Below are 16613 nucleotides of genomic sequence, written 5' to 3'. Positions count from 1 at the left end.
GGTAAACACAGAGAGATACACTCCGTCCTTCTCCAAGCACAATGGAACTGCCAACAGGAGTAACACAGATGGTGTTCTAGGTTTTTTTTTTTTTTTTTTTTAAAGAACACAAAAATGCTTCCAGAGGCCTGACCTTTGGCTTGCGCGTTGAAGCCACACTTTGTATTCTAAAGATGGACAGAGAACCATCACAGATGGGTTGAAGGTCTCCAGCTAGGGAGTGAACTAGATTTAGAATTCAGCATCTAGGGGCCACCACGGCTGCTCATCCATCCAGTGATTCTTCTCCAACACACAGGTCAAAGTCCTCGGGGAACTAGACCCAACTGACTATGGGGTTCAACGGACTCTCCCCAACACCCAGCCTCCCAGCCAAACTGTATACTCGCACACCCTGGGGCCTGCCCCATTCTCAGAAAACAACTGCTTTGTGTCTGAGCCCACCCGAAGAACTTCTGGCCTACATCAAGCCCAAGCTCAGAACTGACCCTGTAATGGGTCTTTATTTTTTTTTTTTAATTAAAGTATCAGGACTTCCCTGGTGGTCCAGTGGCTGAGACTCCGCATTCCCCAATGCAGGGGGCCTGGTTCCATCACTGGTCAGGGAACTAGATCCCATGAGCCTCAACTAAAGATTCCACATGCCACAACTGAGACCCAGCGCAGCCAAATAAATAAATACAAAAAAAAAAAAAAATTAAAGTACCCTGTTACCCAGCAAATCCCCTTTCTCAGTATCTATCCTTGGTCACATGCGTGACAAGCAGGCATGTCTGGCCATGTTTACTGTGACAGCATTTGTATCAGTAGGGGATTTAGAAATAACTTCAATGGCCATCAATTAGGCTAAATTAAACAACTGTTTGTGTGTGTGCTAAGTCGCTTCAGTCATGTCCAATTCTTTGCAACCCCATAGACTGTAGCCCACCAGGCTCCTCTGTCCATGGGATTCTCCAGGCAAGAATACTGGAGTGGGTTGCCATTCCCTTCTCCAGAGGATCTTCTCCACCCAGGGATCAAACCCACATCTCTTATGTCTTCCCCATTGGCAGGCAGGTTCTTTACCACTAGCGCCACCTGGGAAACCCACAAACAACAGTTTAGCCTTCTAAGGAAGGTTATGCAGGAGGTAAAATCAGTAAGACCTATCCACAGTGACAGAGAGCTATCACCAAGATGTAAGGGGGGTGGGGGGAGCACAATACTACTTGCAGCACACTTTTTTTTAGTTCTACAGGTATAATTGCAAGTATGTTAAGCATCTGAGAACACCAACAAACTCGTAACAGTGGTTAACCTCTGGGGAAGGACTGGGATTACAAGTGGTTGTTAAGGAAGATTTGGTTTTGCTCTGGAAGGTTTGCATTTTTTTTTTTTTCCTACAGAGAATGTGTTCATGTACTACTTGTGTAATGAAAATTGCATTTCACCATGTGATTTTTTAAAAAGAAACCGACCTTGTTCCGTACATCTCAGTCCTATGTTTGGGGGCAATTTCTAACTGAATCTGCCATACAACCCCCTAGGAGGCTGAAAGCAGAGTGGTGCAAAGCAGTGGGCTTTGCAACCCAGATCTTACTTTAAGTATCAGGATCCCAGCTCTGTGACTCTGTGGATGGTTCAATTTATACGCCAGTTCAGGGAAGAGACAAGAAAAAAACGAGAAAGGCATGTCAGAGGGCTTCTGGGTAATATAAAGGGATGTCCTAGGAAAGATTTCAGTTGTTCGAGTTGAGCATTCCAGCTGTTCAACATCACACACACACACACACACACACACAGAGACTCGCCCATAATGGCAGCTCTCACCCAACCACACGTAATCCACACCAGGGCCCCTAGCCAACCAGCTGTGCTTCAGACCCTTCCATCTGGGAATCAGGATTTTTAACATCAATTCCGATCCCATGGGTTCATGAGAAGGAAGAAGCTGACCACCACATCAGACAAGTTCCAAAATCTCATTTACTCCTGGGGGCCACCTAATCACACAAAACACTGATCTTTTAAACACACACACACACTCTCCACCTCTTCAAAACGCCATGTGAAAAGCCCATAGAAACACAAAAGTCTATTATTAAGGACCCAGGGTCACCAAAACTAGCCTAGGCTCTTAGAAATCAGAGTTGTGGTCCTTCTGGTTGCGGTGAGGATTCACTCAAAAAGGTCACAGAACACTTCGGAGGTGACAGAAAGGTTCTGTCTCGGGATGCATTTGTCAAAACTGATCAAACGGCACCGTTCAGATCTGAGCATTCCACTGTATGCAAATTACACCTCAATTTAAAAAGAAAACTACCCCAGCACCGGTTCTCCCTGGCTGCAGCAGAACTTCGAGCTGTCCTATGAGATATCTGAAATCTCTGTTGTGCTATGTAAAGTGCACAAGTACCATGGTGACAGTCGCCATAAAAATAGATAACAAGATTAAAATGGATAGAGGACACAGGAATTTAAGAGCGGCACACCAGGAGCAATTCGTGTTCGGCTGAAGAAGAAAAATAGAAAGAGGACAGGGAGGTTTTCATTCCTCCCCCACCACCACCAACTCCCCCGCCCCCTTGCACTTTGAAAAACAGCCACCCCGTGTGGTTGTTTTTACTAAGAGAGTTTTATGGCTTCCTAATACTCAAAGGACAAAAACGGCTGAGAGCTGTTATTTCTTATCGTGTTTTTGCCTTAAAAAAAAAAAAAAAATCTGATAGCCTAAGTTTTTCCCATACTCACTGTTATGTGGCCCAGGGAACTGATTCCGAGCAACTCAACAAGCACAGTCGATGTGCCGTATACTGTGTGAGATCCAAATGATGCTGAGATAAAGGCGGTCTGAGCCCTTCATCATCAAAGGCACAAAGATTTCCCACTTTAGTTCTCAATTACAGAGTTCTGTCTGTACTTTTTACATACACCTAAAACTGACGCCCCCTAGGTAAGCACCCCGAAATTGCTCCACATGAAGAAAGCACTTTCGGGCTTCCCTGGCAGCTCAAAGGTAAAGCATTTGCCTGCCAATGCAGGGGACACAGGTTCAATCCCCGGTCCCGGAGAATTCCACATGCCTGGGAGCAACTAAGCCCATGCACCACAACTACAGAGCCTGTGCTCTAGGGCCTGGGAGCCGCAACTGCTGAAGCCCCTGAACCACAGAGCCCGTGCTCTGCAACAAAAGAAGCCGCTGCGATGAGAAGCCCGTGGACCTCGACTGGAGAGCACCCCTTCTTGTCTCAACAAGGGAAAAGCCTGCACAGCCACAAAGACCCAGTCCAGCCAAAAAATTAAAAAAAAAAAAAAAAAAACACTTTCTTGCCTAATACTGATTCTTTCAAATGCCAAAAGGCCGGCATGAATGGCCTGGTGACATAAATCTTGCATTCTTCTCCAAAAGATGAGATAAACCTCTATTCTCCTTGCGGAATTTCTGAGAAACATTTGCTATGTGAGTTAGCCCTGACAGTGCTCCCAACAAAAGAAGGAATCCAAAAATATCAGCAAGAAAATCTAAAATGTTGAACCAGAGTGGATTCTAAATAAACCACATATTTGAGTAAAATTTAGGCAAAATCAAACTTCCACACGGAAGCAACAAATAATAAAAATGTGAAAACAAAAACATTTTTATTCAAATCACACATTTACTAACATAAAATAACATTAACATATGCATTTCTGGAAAATCCCACCCAAAAGTGTCTTTATCTGTTCCTTGTCGTCACTGTCACTAGATCCACAGAGCAGCCACAGTTCAGACTCCTCCCTGGTGTCAGGATGGCATTTAATGTGCTGAGGGTCTCCCAGGTGACTCAGATGGTAAAGAATCAGCCTGCAATGCAGGTGACCTGGGTTCGAGGTTTGACCTCGGGGTCCAGAAGATCCCCAGGAGAAGGAAATGGCAACCCACTCCAGTATTCTTCCTTGGAGAATTCCCATGGACAGAAGAGCCTGGCAGACTATAGTCCACGGGGTCACAAAGAGTCGGATACGACTGAGTGACTGAGCTCAGTAACAACAATAACCTGGTAATAGAAACCTGCCTGGAAAACATGAGGAAGGAGGTAGTCAAGGACACTTTCAGGTCCTCCACAGCCAAGCAGAGGACCCCAGGAGTCAATTAAAGGTCCCCAGCTTGATTCATTCATTATACTGAATACAAATGCCCAATAAACACGATAGTCTTCCAAATGTCAGCCTGCTTTGTTTATCGTTATTTGCCATCTCCACTCCACCTCTGACTTCTTGCTTTTCCTAAAGACAAAATTCAATTTTCGGCAGTCCTGGCCACAAACTGACTCCTGAGCCACCAGTGAATAGTTCTCTTCCTCCTTTCTAAAATGACCCCAGCAGATTTCTTGAAAATGTTGGGACCCACTTATTAACATTTTCTAAAAAGCTTACAATGATGATGTTGACCCTAGTACTGTACAATTAGAGGTATATCCCATACTTCACATTATCTTTCAGCTGTGACAGGTCGCACAATAACCCAAGAATTGGAAAGGACTTTGGAAGCCAGCCTAATTCTTGTTCTCTTCGACGGCACCCTTAATCCACAGCATTCAGCCCACGCTGGATACCTTCAATGATGGGGAGCTCACTATTCCATGGGAAGACATTTCCACTGTTGGTCAGACCTGCCAGCTAGAAAATTCCTTTTCCAGGACTCCTCTGGTGGTCCAGTGGCTAAGACTCCACACTCCCAGTGCAAGGGTTTCATCCCTGGTCAGGGAACTAGATCCCACATGCTGCACCTAAGAGTTCAAATGTCGGAACTAAAGACCCCTCATGGCAACAAAGATCAAAGATTCTGTGTGCCACAACTGAGATCTGGCACAGCTAAATAAAAAAATCAAAATTAAAAAAAATTCCTTTTCTGACAGAACTGAAATCTGGTCTCCTAGTCTTTATGGTTTAAAGGAACCTTAAAGCTCATCCTCTTCCATGTAATCATTCAACAGGTAAGGAATCATGTTAAGCAATCATTCTACAGAGGAAGAATCTGAAGCTAGAGAGGATAAAGTAATTGTTCCATCCATTGGTCACATTCTAACACCAGGAGCAGAGATGAAAAAGTCAATAACCGTGAAAATATCTGAAAGCACTACTGGGTGCCCACGCCCCTGAGCATACTCCTGTCATTCCTAATCCCACAGCATCCCAGGCCCCTTCCTGTGGGTGACGTCTTCTCTGTTCATGTTTTTTTTAAATCATAGCCCCACAGTGGTCCAAATGGCACAAGACCAGCAGAGGCCATCAACACCAGATCCTGGGATTGGACTGATAAATTTCTGATCCAGTTATTAATGGGATTTGAATTCTAAAATAGGGCTTGCCCAGTGGCTCAGATGGTAAAGAATCTTGCCTGCCAAGGCAGCAGACCAGGGTTCGATTCCTGGGTTGGGAAGATCCCCTGGAGAAGGGAATGGCTACCCACTCCAGTATTCTTGCCTGGAGAATTCCATGGATAGAGGAGCCTTGCAGGCTACAGTCCATGGGGTCTCAAAGAGTCAGATGTGACTGAGAAATTAACATTAACTTCTAAAAAAACCTCATGTCACTCAGGGCTCCCATTCAACTTGTGAACAACAGAACAATCTCAAACTTTTTCCCACATGATCTGTCCCCTCCTTGGCACCTGGAGGACCACTGGGGCTACACTGTGCTTGTCTGTTTGACTACTGGTCTCCCGCTTTCAATCAGATCATCAAATTCAGGTCAGAGACTGAGTCTTCTTTTGTGTCTCCAGTCAGTGCTTGACACATAGCAGGTAAATAACTCAAGATTAGTCACTGAATGAATCATCTACCTTTACCCCATCCTGTCCCTGGATGATAAAATGTTTTTTAAAAATAGTGTTCAGGAGAGTGAAGAGACAAACCACAGGCTGGGAGAAAATATTTGCAAAAGACACACTGATAAAGGACTATTATCCATAGCATACAAAGAACTCTTAAAACTCAACAGTAAGAAAGCAAACATTTTAAAAAGTGAGCCAAAAACCTTAACAGATACCTCACCAAAGAAGACATACAGATAACCAAAAAAGCACATGAAAAGATGTGATCACAAGTCATTAGGGAAATGCAAATTAAAATGATACCACTACCCACCAATGAGAATGGCCAAAATCCAATAACTGACCACGCCAAATGCTGGTGAGGATACAGAGCAACAGGAACTCTCATTTATTGCTGGTGGGAATGCAAAGTGGTGCAGCCACTTTGGAAAACATTTTGGTGGTTTCTTCCAAAACTGAACACTCTCTTACCATACGATACAGCAGTTGCATTCCTTGGTATTTATCCAAAGGAGCTGAAAAATTACATCCACATAAAAACCTGCACACAGATGTTTACAGCGGCTTCATTCATAATGACTGCCCATACTTGGAAGCAACCAAGGTGAACGGATAAATACACTGTGCTACATCCAGATAATGGGATCCTATTCAGTGCTATTTATGCATTGGAGAAGGAAATGGCAACCCACTCCAGTGTTCTAGCCTGGAGAATCCCAGGGACGGGGAAGCCTGGTGGGCTGCCGTCTATGGGGTCGCACAGAGTCGGACACGACTGAAGCGACTTAGCAGTAGCATTCAGAGCTAAAAAGAAATGCTGAAAAGAATTATACTACCAAGCCAGGAAAGGACATGGAGGAAGATTAGATGCATATTATCGAGTGACATAAGCCAATCTGAAAAGACAGCACACTGTACAATTCCGATCATATAACATTCTAGAAAAAGCAAAACTGTGGAGCCAGTAAAAATAAAAGGGGCTACCTGGGGTTAGGGAGAGGGATGGATGAATAGGCAGAGCACAGAGGATTTTAGGGCAGTGAAAATACTCTATGTGATACTGTAACAGTGGATACATTTGTCCGAAATCGGAATATCCTAATATAAACTATGGATTTTGGGTGATTAGTAATTGTCAGCATAGGTTCATCAGTTACAACAAATGTACCATCTGATAGGGGATGCCGATGGCTGGAGAGGCTGTGCATGGGAGGGGCAGGGAGAATGTGGGAAATTTCTGTATCTTCCTCTCCATTTCGCTGTGAATATAAAACTGCTCAAGAAAATGAAGTATATTTTTAAAAAATATATGGTAGTGTTTTTCCCACTGTGACATACATACATGCTATAAAAAATATAAATAGCAAACTTAAAACGTTAAAAAAAAGTCACTCAACTTGTCTATCTAGAAGTAACCAATATTAGTATTTTGATATTAGAATTATTGGAATATTTCCTTCCAGTCATTTTCTACGCACTTTTTTAATTTTAAGATTTGAAATCATAGGGGCTTCCTGGGTGGCTCAGTGGCAAAGAATCCACCTGCCAATGCAGGAAACACAGGTTTGATCCCTGATCCGGGAGGATCCCACATGCCTTGCAGCAACTAAACCCGTGTGCCACAACTATTAAGCCCACGTGCTGCACCTGCTGAAGCCTGCGTGCCCTAGAGCCCATGCTACACAAGAAGCCACCACAATGAGAAGCCCGCACGCCACAGCGAGAGGAGCCCCCGCTCGTCGCAATGAGAGAAAAGCCCACGGGCAGCAACAAAGACCCAGCACACCCAGAATAAATACAACTATTTTCAAAAACTTAAAAAGATTTGAAATCATACTGTAGATGCTCCTTAACTTTTCGCAGAAACATCTGCCCATGTTATTTTAAAATATTCCTAACCATGATATCAGTGGCATAATATTCCACTATGAAGACACACCCATCAGAATCACTTATGGATTACTTCCTGCCAGTTACACTACTGGACATTTACGTTGTTTCCAATTTTTCATTACAGTTTAAGAAAAAAAAAAAAAACAACTCTAAATAATCTCTGTGTACAAAGCATCCTGTACACCTGCAATGTGGTCTCCAGGAGGGGGATTATCTTACCAGAATGTATAAGTATTACAATTCAAATTTTAAAAACTAAATCAGGCTTTACATTTATCCCTCACGGAATTTCTTTTCTAAATTTGAGCCCTCATTCTGTATATCTCTGAATCTTGGTCTATCTACTAAATAAGCAATTCCTCCCACCTCTACACTGTCAACAATGTTGACAAACACACCTTCTGTATCTTCACCCACAAGGATGGAAAAAAAATGTTGAACAGCTCAACGCCAAGAATAGAACCCTATGGCACTCATTTCTGGACCCCTTTCCAGGCTGACTCAGAGCCACTAATTAACAGTTTTTGCATACAACTGTCAAATTAAATTAATACCACCACCCAGCCCACATTCCACCACTTATTTAATATGGACCATCCTACCTAAAGAAACTGATAAATACTTGCATGGCTTCTCTGATGTAGTAACCAAACTGTTACATAAAACAGGAAATGGGGGACTTCCCTGGTGGCCCAGTGGTTAAGAATCCACCTTCCGACGCAGGGAATTTGGGTTCCAACCTTGCTCGGGGAGCTAAGATCCCACGTGCCGTAACTACAGAAGCCCTCGCACTGCAACTGCTGAGCCCACGGCCGTTCTGGAGCCCACACAATGCAATGAAAGACTCCGTGTTGCAACTGAGATCTAACGTGGCCAGTAAATAAATAAAATGAAGATATAAAGTGAAAGAGGGGCACTGGATACTTATTTTTAAAAAAGCAGGAAATGGGTTTTAATTTGATATGGTTCGGCTGACTTCTGGTTATCCTTGCATCCTATGGTGACATATTTTTAAGCAATTTGGTAAAAAGTATGTCAGTTTTGACTTTTTTTTTTTAACAAAGACTGCATTTTAGGGGCTTCCCTGGTGGCTCAGTGGTAAAGAATCCACCTGCTAATGCAGGAGACACGGGTTCAATCCCTGGGTCTGGAAGATCCCACATGGGGCGGAGCAGCTAAGCCCGTGCACCACAGCTACTGAACCTGTGCTCTAGAGCCTGGGAGCCTCGACTGCTGAGACCACACGCGGCAACTACCGAAGCCCACTCTTCCTACAGCTCTCGCTCCCCAACAAGAGAAGCCACCACAGTGAGAAGCCTGAGCACCACAACTAGACATGGCCCCCGCTCACTGAAACTAGAGAAAAGCCCACACAGCAACAAAGACTCAATGCAGTCCTCAATAAATAAATAAATTTTTTTTAAAAAACTGTATTTTAAAATAGTCAAGCCGCACATCTGTAAAAAGCAGACTGGTTCTTGTTCAGTCCCTGTCACCTGCAGCTTCCCCCGGGGAAGGACTATCAATCACGGGTGGTTATGGACCCACTAGTTTTCTAGGAATCATTTGCATTCATACCTGGTCTTGAACCAATTATTACAGGGTCATTACGCATCCTGGGTTATCAGTCTCTGGATCCCGGAAGCCCACCTCCGAGACCATCCTAGGAAGGATTTAAGAGAAGAAATGACACCGTCTCCTCACCACTCCTTTATTATTCACTCACAGAACCAAATCTCCTGAGAACCTAATGTCAAATGGCACTTGGCAATTGTGACTCACATCTCACCAAATTATTACCTCAACATGGTTCCCAGAAAGGACGTGCCAGGAGTCACCATCTAACCAGGCCAGCCAGAAGTGGAAAGGCGGAGGACTGAGAGATCCTGGGGGTCACTAGAAACCGGCCTCACCAGAGAATATAGTCCAAGGCCATCTCTGATTAGTACCATTCCAATCATCAGGAAAATATTTCAAAGTGCCAGCCGGCAGCAACTCAGAAAAGACTACTGACAAGCCTCAAACAACTCATCTGCACACAAAGCTCTCAAATTCAGTGTCACACTCCTACCTGAACCCTCCTACAGCGATCCTAAATTCCCTCCTTGGCCTCTGCGTCTCTTGGAAACTCAGATCACAAACCCAAAGGCCTGCAGAGCTGAGCAGGGAACTGACATCAACTGGATTAAAGCAGTGGAGAGCAGGGAAACCCAAATGTCTGTCGGCCCACCCCGCCAGGGTGGTGCTGTCTCCCATCTCCAGGGGCCAGCCACCACTCAGTTGCACAGGCCGGCCTGATCTGACTTTTTACGAGAGTTCCAACTTCAGAGGTTTTTCTGGACTGCTCCTGATTTTTGAAAACCTTTGTGTGGCAGAAAACCTCCCAGGGACAATCCCAGTCTGCAAACTGAACACATTCTTCAGGCCTCCTGTTTACAACCCCTCCACTACCCTTTGATCCTAACCAACCTTTCCAGTCTGACTGCTCCCTCCTCTCTCACAAGGACCTCTTCTGCACACTGTATACACCCCTAACCCCTGGCCATGGGCCCCCACCTGCGCAGCATCATAGTGATAAACCCCCCACCTGTGAGGCACCATGAGACACCACAAAGGAATCACCCCAGACTTCCTTCCCTATTTCAGAAGTTTTTTCCAAGTCACACAAGCATAGCTCCTTCCCTTGTACCCTGTGGCTACTTATTTTTCATCTTGGCATTTCATCACCTTGCCTTGCTCCTTAATCACAGGCGGACCTTATCTCTCATGGAGCTTGTAAACGTTCAGTCCCTTCCTCATGCTTCCTTCCACCTTCAGCACTAATCAGGGGCGCTCTGCACAGAAGCAGTTTACTCAATACTTCTTCGATGTGAAAATGCTCTTTAACTGTTTTCCTAACTATGGGTTATGATCCATTACAGACTCGTTAAGTTGACTTGGTGGAAGACAATAAACATTTGTAAATGAAAAACAATAGAATAGAAAATAAAAATATCAGGATTGAGATTGACATGTACACACTGTGCTGTGCTGTGCTGAGTCGTGTCCAACTCTCTGCGACCCCGTGGACTGTAGCCCACCAGGCTCCACTGTCCATGGGATTTCCCAGGCAAGAATACTGGAGTGGGTTGCCATTTCCTCCTCCAAGGAATCTTCCCAAGCCAGGGATCAAATTCGTGTTTCCTGTGTCTCCTACGTTGCAGGCGTATTCTTTAGCCACTGAGCCATTAGGAACTAACAAGGAGCTACCATATAGCACAGGGACCTCTATGCAACACTGTAATGATATATATGGGAAAAGGATCTAAAAAAGAGTGGATGTATGTATATGAATATATGATTCACTCTGCTGTACACCTGAAACTAACACAACATTGTAAATCAACTATATTCCAATAAAAATTCATTAAATAAAAATATCAGAGTGACTGCACCAAGCAAGAGAGGTAGTACTCATGAACTTAAATTAGGTTTTTACATACATGATTGGGTGTACTGGTTCATGATGTAAATTTTTTTTCTTAATGTAGGTCATGGTTGAAACAGTGTAGAAAACACTGTTCTGTAATCAGTAGATTAGTTCCACCAGTGCTCCATGCAACCTTTTTTTTTTTGATAGTCATATATTCCCTAAAAAGAAAAAAAATATCCGATGGCCACCTCTCCCCATATGAGCCAGTTTGCCCTGCTAATTCATTGATCCTGCATCTCAGAAGAAGACGGAGACTAAGTAGCTGCAATTACATTGTCACTCATTCTGCAATTCTGTGCAATCATATCCTTCAAATTCACCAGCCCTGGGATGTTGCAAGTTGAAGCTTGGGGAATTTGTTCAGTAAATCACCCTTGCTCAGCCTTGCAACAGGAAAGCAGAGTTCAGAGCTCAGGAGAAGCACCCTCTGCAGACAGACAGGCGGGTGGCTGGCTTCCTGGGACCTGGCTAGGGCTCCGGTTAGCAGGAGGAACCTGTCCCTGGAAAAGGCACTATCCGAAATTAGGGTCCAAAATTTCCTCCTTCCTCTTTTAGATCATCTGGCTGTCCCCTCGTCTTGTTGCTCCCCCCATGCACACCTGCAGTGGGACACCAGGACTAGTCTGAAGGTCTCTGTGGAGAGCAAAACTCAACATGTTTCAAAGTCCAGCAATTTATGTGCTTAGTGAATTCCATTCTAGTTCCCGCCATTCTCCACTCCCTCTCTCCCAGTTAGAAGAAAAAGTGTCCCATATTCCTTGGAGCCTCAACTGCTTTGCTAACTTCAGGTTCAGGACCAGGTGATGTCATCTGAATAGCAAGACAGAACAAAGCCTTCCAACTCAGACCCTAGATCCCCTCACCAACATCCTCTACTGCACCCCCCATGACCACGAAGACAGTCATCAGAGTGCCTTCCGTCCCCCAGCTCCAGCAGCCTTTCCCACCCTATACACCCTGGTTTCCCACCAATCTCAGGGCTGCAGTTGCTAGCAGGACACCTATGTTTCAACTTCTTAGCAAACAAAAGAAACTTCTCCGCAGCCCGAGTATCAATTACTTCTCTCCAAAACACACATTTCCGATTTCTCCAGTTACCAAGCACAGCAGTTCCAAGGCCCTGGCGTGTAATCAATTTCCACAAAGAATTAATTTGCATTCATCTCCTCCTTCACCCTGCCCCTGTCAACAGATTATTTAAACCATAATGCTTCTAAAACTCATCCACTTTTGCATTTCCAGTTATCCCAGTCCAAATCCTGGGCATTCCACAACTGTAACATCCTACTGATTTGTCTCCTAACATAACTTTTCAAAGGGCTTCCCTGGTGGCTCAGCAGCAGAGAATCCGCCTGCCAATGCTGGAGACTCGGGTTAACACGGGTTTGATCCCTGGGTCAGGAAGGTCCCCTGGAAGAGGAAACGGCAACCTACTCCAGTATCCCAGCCTGGAAAATCTCCTAGACCGAGGAGCCTGGAGGGCTACAGTCCACAGGATCCCAAAGAGTCAGGCTAAACAACATTATTTTTCAAAATCTTTCCAAAGACCCTCTCGTGACATCACTCTCTGGCTCAGAAACCTTGACTGTCTCCCCAGTACACACAGAGTAAAGTGCAATCCCTCAACCTGGCCTTCTAGGATGTTCACAACCTCAATCATCGTCCTTCCCCATCTTTACTCCTATTGCTCAAGAAACATCCCCTGGTCTGACCAAGGACATCTCCTGTCTCTCAGGAAAGTCATGTCCGTTTGCACCTTGTGGCCCACCTCAAGGGTCTCTGGGAAAACAGTTCTGTGATTCCTACCCTATTCCTTCTCTGAACTCCAACAGCACCTATTCTACACTTTGCAGCTTGACAGGTAATCGTGCCCTATCTTGATGCCTTACTTCCCATGCTTAAGTCTTTCTGTCTCCACCCCGAATGATAAACCCTGGAGGAAATCATCTCCTGTATCTTTTACATCCTCCTTACTGAATAGCTGTCTGAATCTCTTCTCCTCCCATATGCAATCCCTTTCTGACCTCTCACACCTGTTACTTCTTCCTCCCCTACCTCTGGCCTTTGCCAGAGTTATTTTCCATGTGCATAACTGATTTTATAACTTAGGACTCTAAGTCCAGTCCCAGCTCTGACCTTGCCTTTGACAGTCCCCCTGTCCCCCAGCATTTAGTCACTCAGGCAGTCAGAGTACATTAATTTGAACTTGAGCTCTCAAATCACTTCCACCTTTCCTTGGGTGTTGTCTGCCAGACAGCCTGGCATGGTGCTGAGAAGGCCTGCAGTCCCCCAAAGGTACCTGTGGAATTGAACTTAATTGCTGTTTTCTGGTGTTTCCAGTGTCCTGAGACCCGGAATCTCTGTTTACACAAAACCTTAGGAGGATGTCAAAAAGGCCTTGGATACCTGTTGATCACTCACTTGCAGGCAAAGTGCACCATATGGGGTGTAAAGAACGGATCGGTGGCCTGCAGGTAACCCCTGCACCTGGCTGCCTGACATCTGGAGAACACTCGCCTGCGGGAAGCTCTCCAAAGTAACCGGGCATTGGCCAAGGCCGTCTGAAACCAAGAGGCAACGGAACCCCCTCGTCCCCTGGCAGGTGGGCGTCTTTAGATTTCTGAGTCCGTCCTAAAGTGAAGGCGCTGAGCTCCGAACTCCCAGGCAGGGAAGAAAACGCTGCCTTGGAAATTGTTTGCACATGACAAACTCCCTGTCCAGGCCCCCACCCGGGCACCCCACAAGTCCACAGTGCCTGCGCCCGGGGCTGCCGGCGAGGACAGGCAGGGTGAAGGCGCGCAAAAGGAAGCAGGGGGGTGGACAGAAGGGTGGGGGCCAGCCCCCGAGGTGGAGGGTGTGTCGCGCCGCGCGTCCCAGAGCCCGGCACTCGCCCGCCCGGCCGCTCGGTGGAGCGGGCAGGAACGCGCGGGGCGCCGGAACGACTGGGCCAGCCGCCCAGCCGGAAAGGGTCAGGGAGGGGGCAGGTCACCCTCCGGCGGAGAGGCGACTCCGGACCGGCGCTCAAAGTTGGGGAGGGGATTCCTCGGCGAGCGTGATAAACAAGGCGGCGCACGCGAGGGAGGGAGGGCGCGCAGCCACCCCCCTCCCGGCCGGCGCGGCACTGCCGCAGCGCCCCAGCGCCCCGACCGGCGGCGCCCGCCTCCCTGCCCTCCGGCCCGGCCCCCGCGGGCGTGCAGAGCGTGGGAAGTTCCCGGGCCGCCCCCCGTCCCCAGGCTGCAACGCCGCGAGGTCCTCGCGCAGCTCACCTCGCCCCGCCACGAGTGGCGGCACGGGCCGGGCAGCTCCCCCTCGGACAGCTCGGCTCGGTTCGGGGCTGCGGCTGCCGCGGCCCCCGCCCGCCCGGCGAGGCCCACCGCCCCGCTCCGCTCCGCTGCGGCCGCCCGCCCGCCGAGGCTCCGTTCGCGCCCACCTGGCCGGCCTGCCCTCCCTCTCCGGGACACTGCGCTCACGTACGCGGCCGCGGCCACAACCCGGCCCGGATTCCCAGCCCGGGAAGGGAGCGGAGGCGCGCACCAGCCAGCGAGCGCCGGGCCAGGCTGGAGACACACCCCCTAGCCGCCCTCCCCGCGCGCGCCCCCCGCCCCCCGGCGCCGCGCGCGCCCGCCGCCCGCGCGCCTCTCGCCGGCCACACGCGCCCGCGCCGCCCCCGCCCCGACACCCGCGCCGCGCGCCCGGCGTGCACACCCCGGCCGCCAGTAGACAGTGGGCGCTCAATAAGTGCCCGAGCGACTCCTCGCGCACATGCGCACTTGAACCTGACCGAGTGGTGACGCCCCCGCTTCCCCCCACCACCACCCCCAAATCCGACCCGGCGGCTGCAGCCCCGAACCAAACTTGAGCGTTTGCCTGTTTTCACTTGAACCGCCAACCGAGCCAAAGTTTCTCGCTGTTGTTTTTCCAAGCCGAGCTCTGGGACCGGCTTCACCGAGACAGGCCGAGCTCACCCCAAGGCGGGAAAGGCCGCCAGCAGGCTCCGAGCGCCGCCGACGGACGCTGGGCGGGGGCAATGGAGACCCAGGCCGCGCAGCCCCGGCCCGCCGAGCGAGAACGAAAGGCCGGAGGGAGTGAGGGTTGCAACCAACCTTTCCATCTTCCTTTGCTTTAATGTTTTCTTCTCCATTTTATGACATTTTACTCGAGCTCACTCGTTTGTAGTTGTAAAGTGAGGCGTTATTTACTGTTTCTGGAATTAGCAGGAGAGAAAGTTAACTATTAGCTTTCAGCCCTTATGTAAACAATACCAGTTGCTTTTGGCACCGTTAGGCTCTGGCTTTTGTGTAATTTGTAACGAGGAGAATTGAAGCTGTTCCATTGTGTTGCTCTGTGTTTTTCAGAGATAAGACCAAGAGCCACAACGGTAGTGAAGGGCCCTAGTGCCTGTATGCGTGGGCATATAGATTCATATTCAAATAAATTTAAAGGATAGAAGAAACCAATCCCCTCCCCCCAAAAGTTTTTAAATATTTTTGGACTTACTTGTTGAGTTTGCAGTCAGTTCACCTTCAATTTGAAGTGTACTGTTTTTCTTGCAGTGAGACGGTGGGGAGTGTGCAGGAAAGGACTGCAGGCTTTGCAGTCAGACAAGCCTGGTTTGCAATCCTGATTTTACTGTCGAACTAGTTTTATGCTTTTCAGCAGGGTCTTTTCTCTATCTGAACCTCAGTTTCTTTATCTGTAAGATGAAACAAAAAACATGGGTACAGTGCCTAGGTCACACCAAAGAAACACATTTAAATATTCTTTCCCTTCCCTCATGGTCCACCATTTGTTAACATAAGAAAAATCTCCTTTAAAAAACTCCAAAGTCCCTAAAGGATATCAGTGCTCAACTAGGGGTGACTTTTGCCCCCAAGAGACATTTTGGCAGTCTGGAAGTATTTTTGATCGTCACAACTGGGGGTAGTGGTGCTCCCAGCATCTAAACAGGTATAGGGCAATGCTACTGCTAAACGTCCTGGAAGGCACAGGATGGCCCCACACCACAAAGAATTACCTGGTCTGAATTGTCAATAGTGACACTCTTGAAAAATCCTGCTATAGGCTAATTCGGCCATCAAACAATTCACCAAAGACTGGTTCCCCCTTTTCCTTCTTATCCTCAAGGAAACATTCTTTTGCGTTCAAAAGAAGAACAGAAAGCAAAGCATTTGGGGGATCGCAGCAATGATATGAGTATGCAAAACGTCCCCTTAATGGGAAAATGCAGATTTGAATTTTACTTTTTATTATTAAAGGAATAGTCTACTTCATGAACAACCAATGTGTGCACCCTTATTAGTAAGGTATCTTATGATGTATTATGTATTACTACAGTTCACGAATGCACTTCCCAGGTGGCCCTGTGGTAAAGAACCCGCCTACTAATGTAGGAGACTCAGGTTCGATTCCTGGGTCAGGAAGATCCCCTAAAGGAGGGCAGGGCAACCCACTCCA

At 47.3% G+C, this 16613-nt stretch overlaps 1 protein-coding gene across 5 annotated transcripts in view; it reads right to left on the bottom strand.

Moving 5' to 3' along the window:
* Positions 1–16613, bottom strand: part of ZNF395 (zinc finger protein 395) — a 67622-nt gene that overhangs the window by 33050 nt on the left and 17959 nt on the right. The window contains exons 1-2 of one of the 5 annotated variants that reach the window (XM_061425046.1): positions 15681–15808; positions 15263–15363 (exon numbers count right to left, since the gene is read on the bottom strand). The exons of 1 other annotated variant lie outside the window; for it this stretch is intronic. In XM_061425046.1, coding sequence (XP_061281030.1) covers positions 15263–15300 — 38 coding nt within the window. In that variant the 5' untranslated portion in view covers positions 15301–15363; positions 15681–15808. Of the gene's footprint in view, positions 1–9265; positions 11131–14425; positions 14509–14589; positions 14666–15262; positions 15364–15680; positions 15809–16613 lie in introns of those variants that run through there. 3 more of the 5 variants (XM_061425047.1, XM_061425048.1, XM_061425050.1) reach the window with 3 other exon arrangements.

Source organism: Bos javanicus, chromosome 8 (assembly GCF_032452875.1).
Source record: "Bos javanicus breed banteng chromosome 8, ARS-OSU_banteng_1.0, whole genome shotgun sequence".
Classification (NCBI taxonomy): Eukaryota; Metazoa; Chordata; class Mammalia; order Artiodactyla; family Bovidae; genus Bos; species Bos javanicus.
This window is presented reverse-complemented; position numbering and strand designations above follow the sequence as displayed.